The following is a 12,451-nucleotide window of genomic DNA, read 5'->3' as shown; positions in this document are numbered from 1 at the left end:
AATATTTTCTAAAATTGATATTTTTATTCCTAATTCTATTTATGAGTTTCATTGTAAAATGTGAAAAGAGATGTAACGACCTTTTAATTAATAGGAGTAAAATTGGAATCTTCAATTTTTTTAATAAATTTAAGAATATAACATTTTTTAAAATATCTAACAATATTGGAAACACCTTATAATAATGTCCACAAGGAGTAACAATCATATTGAGTATAATAACCTTCATATGCTGTTTAAAAAATGTTTAATTGATTTGACTTTTCCATTACTTTAAATTATCGTCGACTGCTCCTATCGAGCTTGAATTAGGGGTGTCTAATTTGTATTTATTTCGATTGACACATTATCATCATGATCATATCAAAATGGATTTTTTTTCAATTTGAAGACAATCAAGATAAAATTTTGCAGAATGGAACAAAAAAAGGATTTAAGACTGGGTGAGACATAAGATTATCATCGGGATGTTTTATCCTATCCTAAATATTATATATATTATTTTTTATTTTAAAAATATACATTAAATATATTAATTATATTAATATAATTTATACTTATATTAATTATATCAATTATAATTTCAATATTTGCAATTATTATATAAAATTAAAGTTTTTTATATTGATAATTTTAATAACATAAAATAAATAGGGTAATATCTTTATTTATAATATATTGATTATATTAATACAATTTATTTTTAGATCTATCCATTTACTAACTTTTATTTATATTATATTTTTTGTTTTATTTTTAACAGAGTAGTTAGCTTAGCGCATCTCAATTAAAGTAGAAGAACAATGATTTGATGTTGTATTTGTCTTGCCTGTTATTGTTGCTCTTATAGGTTAGAGATCGCTTGTAATTACTGTCATAATGTGTAGTTGTGATTAATGTAATTCAATAGTTGACTTTAAATTATTGTAATTTATGTACTTGTGTTGTTTTGATTTTAAAATTAATAAGTTATATGATTTAAGTTTTTAAAGAATGTTATTATCTAAATTTTTTTCCGACATTCTCTAATTTATCGGGACAGCATAATGTCCTAATCTTGTCTCAATTTCTAACGGGATAGGATGACTTTTAAGATGAAATAGGACGTGAGACAAAAATTCAGTTTTGATCTTTTTTTTTGGATTGGACATGGGACAGGAGTGTCTCGATCTCGTCCCGTTCCATGAACGCCCTGGCTTGAACTATTTCAGTGAGAAAATCGGAAATCAATAAAATCCTTTTTTGGCCATAAAAATAAAATGATTACTTAGTAAAAAGATGTATAAATAATCTGATGTTAAATACGATACCCCTTTAATAGATTTTAAAATTAATTTTCTACACGCGCACACAAAAGACAATAGCGATTAATATAGTTTCCACGAAACAAGAATACGAGAGCAAAATTCGCTTCGCTGGCAAGCGTTTCCAAGCCCTGTGGCTGAGCCAATCCTGAACGTGTGCAACTCCTCCGTACACAAAGGTCATCCCCTTCCCTAACCAAACGCCACGTGTCTTACTGTTGATCCTTTGACAAGTCAATTTACAAACAACACGCATTATCACATGCCAACTCCATGTTTCACGTACCATCTAATTCGGTTACTCTTCCTTTTCTGCAACCTTCACTCTCAAATTTACTACTCTCTTGCCCGCAAATCAAATCAACCATATTTCGCAATGCGTTGGTCTTCTTTCTACCAGACAGCCTCAAGGGCCTTTCATCAGTCTCCTTCCTGGTCCAAGGTTCTTGTCGTCTGCACTGTCAGGTCATCATCCATCCTCATATGCTATAAAGTCGCTTCAAATCCTCCATTGTCTTATAGTTTCTGGGTTTTAATTCGTTTTCTGGTCTGGGCTGCAGCGGTGGAGGTTTAGTGGCATATGCTGATGCGAGTGGCGGAGACAAATGCCCGAAGAAGAAGGTGGTGGTGGTGGGAACTGGATGGGCTGGGACCAGTTTTGTGAAGAATCTGAAAAACCCTTTGTTTGATGTGGAAGTGGTTTCGCCTCGTAACTATTTTGCATTTACGCCTTTGCTTCCAAGCGTTACTATAGGCACAGTGGAATCAAGAAGCATTGTTGAACCAATTCGCAAAATAATCCGGAAGGTCCTCTCCTTCATACTCATCACCATTTTTGGTTCTGTAATATTCTGCCGCGTGCCCCTTTTTCTTCGTTTGTTTTGCTTTCATTTCATTGCACGTTTATGCCAGTTTTATGTTGAACAGTTGCCTGCTGCGGTGGAGGGAAAGTAATTAGTTCAAGAAGTGAAGAGAATTCTTGCCTGAAGGCAAACAAAACTACTTGAAATGATAGATGAGTTGACTAGGCTGAAAAATTGTAGTATTTTTTTCCCCAGAAAAATCATGAGCAGTGTTTAGTCTTCTCTTTTCTGAGTTTACGGAATTGAGTAGTTCTTTTGTCTTCTTCATCTTCCAAAAGACTGAGTTTTCTTACTATTATTTGGATTCATTTTGAGATTTTTAATACATTATTTTGAAATGTTAAAAATGTTGCAACAGAAGAACGTAAACATGCAATTCACACAAGCTGAATGCTTTAAGATCGATGCCAAGAATAAGAAAGTATACTGTCGTTCTACTCAAGACAGCAAAAATGGCAAACAAGAATATTCCGTTGATTATGACTACCTCGTTCTAGCAATGGGAGCCCGTTCTAACACATTTAACACCCCAGGTGTTGAAGAGTATACTCACTTCTTGAAGGTATATTCTCAATTTCTGTATCAGCGTGTGTGTGCATGTGTCACCATAAACTTCGTACTTTTATTCTTTCTCTCTGTACATAAAATGATGTAACTTGCTAGAGAACTCTGAATCTTTCTGAAGGAAGTGGAAGATGCTCAGAGAATCCGTCGAAAAGTGATTGAACTATTCGAAAAGGCAAGCCTGCCATGCGTACCAGAAGAGGAGAAGAAGAAACTCCTGCATTTTGTGGTGGTTGGTGGTGGTCCGACTGGTGTAGAGTTTGCTGCAGAGCTTCATGATCATGTTCATCAGGATTTATACAAACTATATCCTTCTGCCAAAGACTACGTAAAGATTACGCTTTTGGAAGCAGGCGATCATATTCTAAACATGTACAATACAATTTCTACTTTGATTCTCAACATCTTTAATCTTTAACCTTTTTCTTTTGGATTTCTGGGTTAGCTTCTCCGCTGTGGGATGATAATATATAACTGGTTTAAATTATTGCAGGTTTGACAAGAGGATTACTGAGTTTGCAGAAGCAAAGTTCCAAAGAGATGGGATTGATGTGAAACTAGGTTCAATGGTTGTGAAAGTGGCTGAGAATGAAATTTGTACAAAAGAAAGAGGAACTGGTAAGGTTGTATCTCTACCTTATGGAATGGTGGTTTGGTCGACTGGTATTGGTCCTCGTCCTGAAGTTGTTCAATTTATGAAAGATATTGGTCAGGTTTGTTTCTATGTCCCGCTTGCAATCTCTCAAGTGTTGAGCTTCAAAGTCAGTGTGGCAAGCTCTTTGCTTATCTGGTTTCAATTCTCATTCTGACAGGGTAGTAGGCGCGCAATTAGCACTGATGAATGGTTGAGAGTGGAAGGATTTGGCGACATCTATGCCCTGGGAGATTGTGCCACTGTAAATCAACGGAGAGTTATGGTATGTATGCCCTAATCTAATCTAATGCACGTCGTACCTTCTGAAATGTTAGCCCAAAAAACGCTTTGATTCTTTACGTTCTGAAATGTTAGTCCAAACAATAAATTCTTAGTGGCTACCCTTGGCCTGCCATGTTTTTGACTAGGAAGATATAGCAGTTATATTTAGCAAGGCAGACAAGAACAACATCGGAAAATTAGATCTGGATCATTTTCAAGAGGTTGTTGGAGACATCATTGAGAGGTACCCACAAGTGGATATTTATTTAAAGAAGAAGCAAATGAGTAACATATTGGCACTAATGAAGAACTCTCAAGACAACGCTGCTCTGGTGGACATTGAAACATTCAAATCTTGTCTTTCCGAAGTAGATTCCCAGATGAAAAATCTTCCTGCAACAGCTCAGGTACATACAAAAAATCAGGCACCACTACTAGATTTTATTGCATTTGTGGCTAAACGATTTCCCCCCCTTTTTTGGATTGCTCATAGGTAGCCGCTCAACAAGGTGAGTATCTTGCAGATTGTTTCAACCGAATGGAGAAGTGTGAGAAATATCCTGAAGGGCCACTTAGGTTTAGAGGAACAGGACGTCATCGTTTTCGTCCCTTCAGGTATTTTCATCCTCTGCTTTATCATTTTCTTCTTGAAGTTCAAGGTAATACATGTTGCTGATGACGAGTTATAACTGTACTAACTTGTTCGAATGGTGGAAGGTACAAGCATTTCGGGCAATTTGCTCCGTTAGGAGGAGAACAAGCAGCAGCTCAGCTTCCGGGAGATTGGGTTTCAATCGGACACAGCACCCAGTGGCTCTGGTATTCTGTATATGCAAGGTAACATAACAATATAATTTTATAACAACCTCTTCAAAAGTACCATATTGTTGTTTCAAGCGTGTTTTCTGTCTTGTCTTCCTCTAATGGCTTCCTATATTGCAGCAAACAAGTGAGCTGGCGTACCAGGTATTTGGTGGTGGCTGATTGGGGAAGACGCGTCATATTCGGCAGGGACTCAAGTGGAATATGAATGACTTCTCAGTTCTCACTTTACCTGAACCAAATTCTCTCCTACAGGGCTATAACCACATTAAATTAAGGCGCACCACACCAGAAACGGGCCTTCAAATTTGGATCATATATTCATGACAAAAAGAGGAGAATATTTACAATCTGTAATATTTCATTCTGCTAAAATTCTCATTCAACAATGTCCAACTATATATTCCTTTCTTAATTTATGTCAATGGATGATATCATTATTTTTACCATGAAATTCAATGCTATGTTTCCGGGATTTTTTGTGTTTTCTACAACATGTTAAGACACATTGCCTTTGCAAGCCCGCTTATCTTCATTAAGAGCTTGAATAGAGAAATCAATGCACTGACATACTGTAAAACATAAACTGAAGTGTCTCCAATTTCAAGCAAGATAAAAATTAATTATTTAATTCTTATAATTTTAACTTAATCATAATTTAATCTTAAATTTTAACTCATTATAACTTAACCCTTATAATTTCAATTCAATTATTGAATCTTATCTTTTGCAATTATAATTTTAATCATTTACATATTTGTCTCTGTATTTTAAAGAAAAAAAATCATAAATATTGCAACTATTTTAAAATTTTAATCCCTATAATCTTTTTAAAGATTAAAAGGGTTAAGTAATTTAAAATATTAGTACTAAATTTTCACATAATTTTAATCTTTATAATGTTATTTTTTTAAAATACAAGAACCAATATTTTAAATGATTAAAATTATAAAACTGTTTGAAAAAGTCAAAATTAAAGGATTAAATTACAATCGAATCAAAATTATCAATATCAAATTATAAGTTAAAATTTAAAGATTGAATTACAACTGAGACAAAATTACAAAATCAAATTATTAATTTTTTCTTTATTTTATAATTAAATACAGATCTTCCTTCAGCATCAAAAATCAACATTGATAAGTTTTTAAACTAGTTTAAAGATCTCAAATCCGGAGAATCATTGTACTTATTCAAAAGCATCTACCATCACGAACATGTTATTTTAATAGAGGGGAAAAGGAAATGTTGTGACAATCTGTCTTTAAAGCCTCCTTCTAGGTTTACTCAAACCACCAGATCTGGCCAGGGGATGTGACTTTTTCAACATAAAACTCAGATGATCAGAGACTTGAGAAAAAGGAAACACCACTGTACAGGTTACACTGAATCGACCCCTTGAACCTGCTGCCGGGCTAGGTACTTTTCTCTTCTATCTTTCTGCCCCCAAAAAAAAAAAAAAAAACAACTAAGAGTATGAGAGAAAAGAAAAATAAAAAGACAACATCCAATTGAAGCTACGGAGAAAATGACGAGACTATAAATAGAGAACATGAAGAAAGAATCTAACCCATTCATCTATTACTCCTTCTGCAACTACTCGTGGGCCTGTCTCCTCAGGTGGCTTCTTCCGCGCCTCCAATGCAGCCTCAGCCTCAGCTAGCTGTCGTTTAAGTTTATCCAAGGCCTTTTAAGAAAGATTTGAGACATGTTAACCTTACATATATTTGAGATGGTGAGGATCGCAAATACGTTTGAGATGTATTATTAATCTTACAGGGCTAGAACGTTCAGGATCCAGAAATACAACCCGCAGAATTTGCTCCACCGCAACTTGATCCCTTTGTTCATCAAACTGCATATGAAGGATAACATGGCAACTTTATTGGCATCTGAAAGCATTTGCATTGATTGCTGCATTTACACTTGATAGTCATTTTTGTCCCCCAAGCAACCAAACTGCTCTATTCCTAATGTTCAGACAAATAAGTGAAATATAACTGACTTCACTTATTCCTACATACATTGATAGGCCCAAAATATTACCAGTCATGTATGTTCAGATTATGAATTGGTTAGGGATATGATTCTAAGAATACGGTCACGTTTGACAAGTAGTTGTGGCTCAAGACCATTTGTATAAATAATGCGATATGCAAAATTCGCACAGGATGGGTCTTTTTTTTTTAAAAAAAAAATACAATTACCCATTATTAGTGGGTTGAGCAGGGCAGGATGACTTTGGCAGCAAAGCTCTCCCAACAAGTATTTAACACAGCCGCATATTCAGAACTCGAAGTCAAAACCGCTGGTTAGGATAGCACAAACTTTTACCAGGATGGGTCTTTTAACTTGACCAAAATGTCTAAATGATGCTAGCCAAAAACGGTTCATGAAATTTAGTAGAGTTTGAGGTAAGTTCCCTGAAAAAAGGAGGCCACTAACTAACTTACAATGCAAATGTGATTCAACGATTATAAACATAACTATACAAACTCCAATCAGTGCAGAAGCAGGAACTCGAAGTTCAATTTAGGCTCACGTTGACAAGGAGGCATAGAACTACAAAGATTTAAGCCGTGTCCCGAGGAAAGGAACACTAATACATTACCAGTTCTGGTACATAGTCCATTTCGCCTTTCACTTTTAAGCTCATGATTTTAAACTTAACCTTGCTCTTTTGATCAATTGGCTTCTCGTTGTTCTCGGGTGGCTCAACAAACTTAAATACTGCCAAAGAAATGTCACTATCTTAGGATGACCGACCAACTTCTTAGCATTGAATTATATTTCTTAATACCAGTTTAGAAGAATAGCTTACCAGTGGCGATTATGCTTTCATCAGGTGCAAGTATACCACCCGGGGGGCGCATAAAACAACTCTTGGGTGCAGTTGTTTGAAACTAAGACAAATCAACATGTCGGTCACCAATAATAGCAATAATAGAAGTGAATAAATAAACATATGGAAAAAAAAGGCATGGGGCAAAAAAACAATATCCATCTAGTTAACTATATTGACTGTACAATCATCTAGTTATCTAAAGATTTTGAACCTTATAAAAACTTTTTTTAAAAAAAAAAAAAGTGCATGAATTCTGGTGTTTCAGAAATATTTCCAAAGTTGAAGAGAATGCTTATCCAGTCCTGTCACAATTATTGACGCACTCTAGCTAGGAAGCTCCAATTTACCAATATTGCCATTTTTTTTTAGTTGAAACACAGACAATAGTTTCCCAATGCAGTATTGAGAGCGAGAGCCAGCAAAATTTCCAACACGACGAGTTTTCAATTTGTCATATATGTAACATGACAGAAATGCCTTATTTTCAAATATCAATTCTGGATACAAGAAAATAAGAACAAACAACAACAGCAACTAGAAACATGCTCCTCACCTTGAAAGCCACACGAGATTTGCTAGAGTTTTTTATTTCGATAGCACTCCTAACTTGCTTTCCTGGTTCATCTTGAAAAACAAAGTCACATTATATCAGATAGAGCATAAATCTTATAATTAGTGGGAACTCGAATCATTATCAAGCTCAACCTACAATACAACATTCTTGTTTGTATCCGTGGCAGCTAAACATTCCACCAATAATTCCACAAAAAGCTTTAACATAAGGTGATTCCCAAAAGTTAAGAGGAATCGTAAGAGACTTACAGGGGAAGTAGAGCTTGTTGGGAGGATCAAGTCGTAGCCTCTTCCTTGTAGGAAGCAGAGACTTGGCCATGGAGGAAACCATACTGGAAGATTGATGTTGAGCCGATCTATCACCAGGTTGAAGATTCATGTTTTGGTGTGATGATGAACATAATGCATAGAAGTGGAGGTAGAAGAAGAAGCGTGGCTCGTTTGCCAAAACGGCATTCTACAGAGACTCCAAACCTTCCCATCAGAGCCCATTTTTTCGCTTTCCACCGCCATTCTTCGCCGGAAACCCACTCTCCTAACCTGAATCTGCAAGTTCTGGCAACTGGGTCTCCGAGCGGCGTACAAAAGTTCGAGACTTTTGTAATTTCTTGAAGAAAGATTTTGGCACTTCTGTCAGATATATCTATATCTTCCCATTCGTGCTGTTTCTGTCTGAGAAAGACCTTTTGACGTGATAGCCTCAGCTATTCATAGGTTGAATATGACCTTACATTCCATTTGATTCATGTCCTCTTTCTTTTGCTTCCTGTCCGAGATAGTGGTTCTTGACAGAGTGAAAAAATTTACTGAAGAATTTGGATTTCAATGCTGGGAATTATACTTATTTGACTGGTGAGTTTAAGGTCCTACGTTTTATGGGTTCCCGGGCTTCCTTTTTTTTTTTTTTTAACAGTTGGTTCCACCCTTTCTTCACTGCAATCATTTGTTGCATTTCTTTTCTTTTTATTTTTCAAGATTTCTCATATGGCCATATTCCAACATGCTACTGACATAACAGCTTAAACACTAAACGGTGATAAATGATTTTGTTTTGATATATTTTCACTGGATGATATACCTATTATTGGTTTCGTCTTGTACCGATGATATATTAGAAAATTAGTGAATTATTGCACAATTTGCAATATTGATCGTCGAAAACATTTGCAATATTATTAGTTACGAATCTGTATCACGTCACCCTCTCTGTATTTACCTGCTCCTTTGTTCGGCAATTATACAAAGTTAGGGTATACGCCGTCCGTTTTAAATTTAAAACATTTTTAACAAAATTTTACACCCAATGAAATTGTAATTGTCTCCGAACTAATGTTAATATTTCAATATTTATTCTTATTTAATAAAATATTTTATTTTAAAATAAATACAAAATAATTTATTTATGATGAATATTTTTAAATAAAAATACATTAATTATATTTTAAAACACTAAAAATATTTTATATTTTTTAATACCTAAATTTTAAAATAATGTTTTATGTTTTTTTTAATGAAGGAGTAAATAATGACACCATAGGAAGCGGGGAGTTTTCGTGGTTGCCGTTTGGCCAAGGAAAAAGGAGTTTGGATAAGAACAAACACCAAACTGATATCAACAGATCAACTTGGCTTCAAGTCTAAACCGCTAATTTTTTAAAAAAGAATAAATAAATCCAAACGGGTGGATATGGATGGGGAGAAAGACAAAAGATTTGTTCACGATCTTTATTAATATTTGGGTACATTGATGAGATTTTCTTTTGTGGTTAGAGGAAAAAGCGTCTTTTGGGGAAGATGATGTGGCATAAAGGCAAAATATGCTATGATGTTACTTGGAACATAATAAGTGGATTATGTCATTAGGATTGACCACACACAAAATTCCACTTGTCCTCTCCACGTGAACCCTTTTGCCCATTGGCATCTTTATCTCTCTAATTTTCCCCACCAAATATATTTGCTCACTTCCTTTTTAAAAGCTAACTCCATATTATGCCATGAAATAATCAAACAGCCTTGGTTCAGGATCTATATCTTAGAGTGTCTTAAAATAGTCTCATTCATTGGGTGTTTACGCTACAGTTGTAGAATTTCAACAGCATTATATTTAATAAAATAATAAATTAAATAAAAGTTTTATAAAATTTTCATACATTTCAACCCTTATTCAATAGTCAAATTAATCATTTAACGATTGAATTTATGCACAAGGTACAACAAAAGATAAAGTTGTGATTGATATTCTATCAATGTCTTAATCTTAGTTAGTTATTTGATTATTTCTACAATGTCACATAAATGCTTATCCAGTGAGATGATTTGGGATGCTCGCTTAGTAGAGTTGAAAAAATAGTCTAATTTAGAACCGACCTTTGATAGGCTTGAACTTAAAAGAGTTAGTATATTTAAGCATACTTACCTTTTAAAATCCTCATACTGTAAGCCCAACCTTCAACATAATGGACTTAGGGTTGGCTTGAGGGCTTTGAGCCCTTTTACATGTTTTTTTTGACATTTTTTTATCAAATTGAAAATGCTTAAGTGGGTTTAAAAAATTTAGTTTAGAATTTTTTATGTAAAAAAAGTTTTAAAAAATATATATGTAGGCTCAAACAGACAACCCTTGGCTCGTTTTGGTCAGCTCATTTAAACCCCTTAAAATGGAGCCTAATAGGGTTAGTTTGGTTTGTGATTCTAGGATCCTAATATAAGCTAATTCCTCTTGTTAAATGGGCTTACCTAACCGCTCTATTCACCAAATTTAGATATCTTTACTTACATAATCTACCCTATTTCATGCTTGATTGAAAATAAAAAAAAAATTGTGTATTGAACTTAAAAAATAAATAAAGTATGATTAATAAAGATGAATAACATCTCTTTTCAGTTCGAATTTATTGCAAAGGATTCATCCAAAAAAGAAAGAATATTGTATAGGAGTTTAATAATCATACATAGCTACGTAACCGCAAGGCTTCAACAAATATTCGTCTTTTAGGATTTCTGGGCCCATGATTGCAAAATTAGCATCTTATTTCTTTTTTCTTTGTTTTCTCTTTTTGGTTACGATTAACATCTTATTTGTTATATCCAAAGAGAAAAGAACCTCGTTATGGGTCCTTGGGATTGAAATTAATGTGAAATAAATACGGCTTTCACTATTCACCAATAAAAAGTGAGCATTCAAATTATGATACGCTAGATTGCCAGAATATAGGTTCAGCCAATCTCCAATTAACATCTGAAGTGGCGAATCACTTCCAAAATACGATTTCTCTTCAGTAAGTATGATGCAGCGATTTAACTGCTAAAATAAAATATGCAGAGAGAGAGAGAGAGAGAATTAAACAAGATCCGAGAACTTCTCAAATCTCTGGGTTCGATAATATTATTTACGGTTCTGTTGCAGCTTGAAAATATTGCAATAGCAGCAAGATACTGATACAGTGATGCCAAATAATTTGTTCTCTCTGCATAGCTTTTGGGGTGTGGCTGTCCTTTCTTCTATAAAAAGAGCCCAATAATGGATGGCGAATCAATCAAGTCAATTACATACGACAGCACGGATTGTGGATCCCGCAGTGCAATTATACAAGGACCAAGGTAATGAGAAGAGAAGCTTCAATTCTCAGTTATTGAAATATTTAACGCTTAATTTTACTATTGTACCAGTTCACTGTTTGTTAGAGAATGATATTTTGGTAGTTAATGTTTCGTGAGAAGCTTTCCATAACCAGACTTGCTATTTATGTCAGAAGCCATCTGTTTTAAGCATTCAATGAAGCGTTCAAGTTCGAATGGCATTGGATTGGATGTGAACTCTGATATAAAAAGTACAAGGCATGATAAAGATCCTCTCTGAGAAACTCCAAGTTTATTTCCCTATCCATAAATGAGTATTCGCTCAGAACAGTGGATGTTTCAATGCCAGCAGGTTCCATGGTTTCTGTTAATTATCGTATTGAACCTGATATTCGAGTAGTTATTAAAGGATAGGGTGCATTCATAACTAGTGCGTCATCAAGAACTTTTCCCTATGCTGTTGAAGAAACTGAGTCTTTGCTGCTAGCCCAGATCAGAAAAACACAATAAAATCTGAAGAGTAAGGTTTAGTGCTTAAAATAGATCCATGGTTGATTGATATTGTTGGCACAGACGTGACCAATCATTCCAGCAATCCTTAGGCCAACTCCCGCAACAACACAATTTCTCATTAGGAGTATAAATTACCAAATAAATTTAACTGAAAATTTTATTGAATTACTATAAGACCAGTTATATTTTTGAGTGAAAAAGGAATTTCATTAATAATCAAGCTGTGCAGCAACCAAAAACGAATTACATCAAAGCGTTATAAATTTGATACGATCTAATAGTGTGGTCAACTATTACTCTAACATTTGCTAAAATACTATTTACAGTGGAAGATTCATTAGTAAAAATATTGCAATTGCATGCATCCCAAAATTTCCAGCGCAGGATAGCAGTGCCAATCTTTCAAGAGATATCAAAGTGGGGATTCATGAGTGTCAGCCATCCAAACATCAATAGTCTTACCATAAAA

The 12,451-nt window shown here is 34.4% G+C and overlaps 1 protein-coding gene, 1 long non-coding RNA gene and 1 pseudogene across 3 annotated transcripts; 1 reads left to right on the top strand and 2 right to left on the bottom strand.

Annotated features, from left to right (window-relative positions):
• Positions 1-1,305: 1,305 nt before the first annotated feature.
• Positions 1,306-3,908, bottom strand: LOC129312905 (uncharacterized). The gene is made up of 3 exons (XR_008593766.1): positions 3,368-3,908; positions 2,721-3,002; positions 1,306-2,235 (listed from the first exon to the last, which is right to left on the bottom strand). It is a non-coding gene; the product is annotated as an uncharacterized LOC129312905 (long non-coding RNA).
• On the top strand, positions 1,637-4,865 carry LOC129312904 (external alternative NAD(P)H-ubiquinone oxidoreductase B2, mitochondrial-like). 2 transcript variants are annotated; one of them, XM_054955689.1, is made up of 10 exons: positions 1,637-1,769; positions 1,865-2,111; positions 2,529-2,729; positions 2,853-3,103; positions 3,225-3,444; positions 3,544-3,648; positions 3,794-4,054; positions 4,141-4,262; positions 4,365-4,484; positions 4,590-4,865. In XM_054955689.1, exons 1-10 carry the CDS (start codon positions 1,681-1,683, stop codon positions 4,675-4,677), a joined length of 1,704 nt encoding a protein of 567 aa, XP_054811664.1. In that variant the 5' UTR covers positions 1,637-1,680; the 3' UTR covers positions 4,678-4,865. The 2 variants fall into 2 exon arrangements, with proteins under 2 accessions (XP_054811664.1, XP_054811663.1); XM_054955688.1 differs by having other exon boundaries at positions 2,526-2,729.
• A 664-nt stretch (positions 4,866-5,529) lies between these two features.
• On the bottom strand, positions 5,530-8,761 carry LOC129313493 (vesicle-associated protein 4-2-like; annotated as a pseudogene).
• Positions 8,762-12,451: the final 3,690 nt, after the last annotated feature.

Source organism: Prosopis cineraria, unplaced genomic scaffold (genome assembly GCF_029017545.1).
Source record: "Prosopis cineraria cultivar Desert tree isolate PC_DT_omini unplaced genomic scaffold, ASM2901754v1 PC6, whole genome shotgun sequence".
NCBI classification, from domain to species: Eukaryota; Viridiplantae; Streptophyta; class Magnoliopsida; order Fabales; family Fabaceae; genus Prosopis; species Prosopis cineraria.
This window is presented reverse-complemented; position numbering and strand designations above follow the sequence as displayed.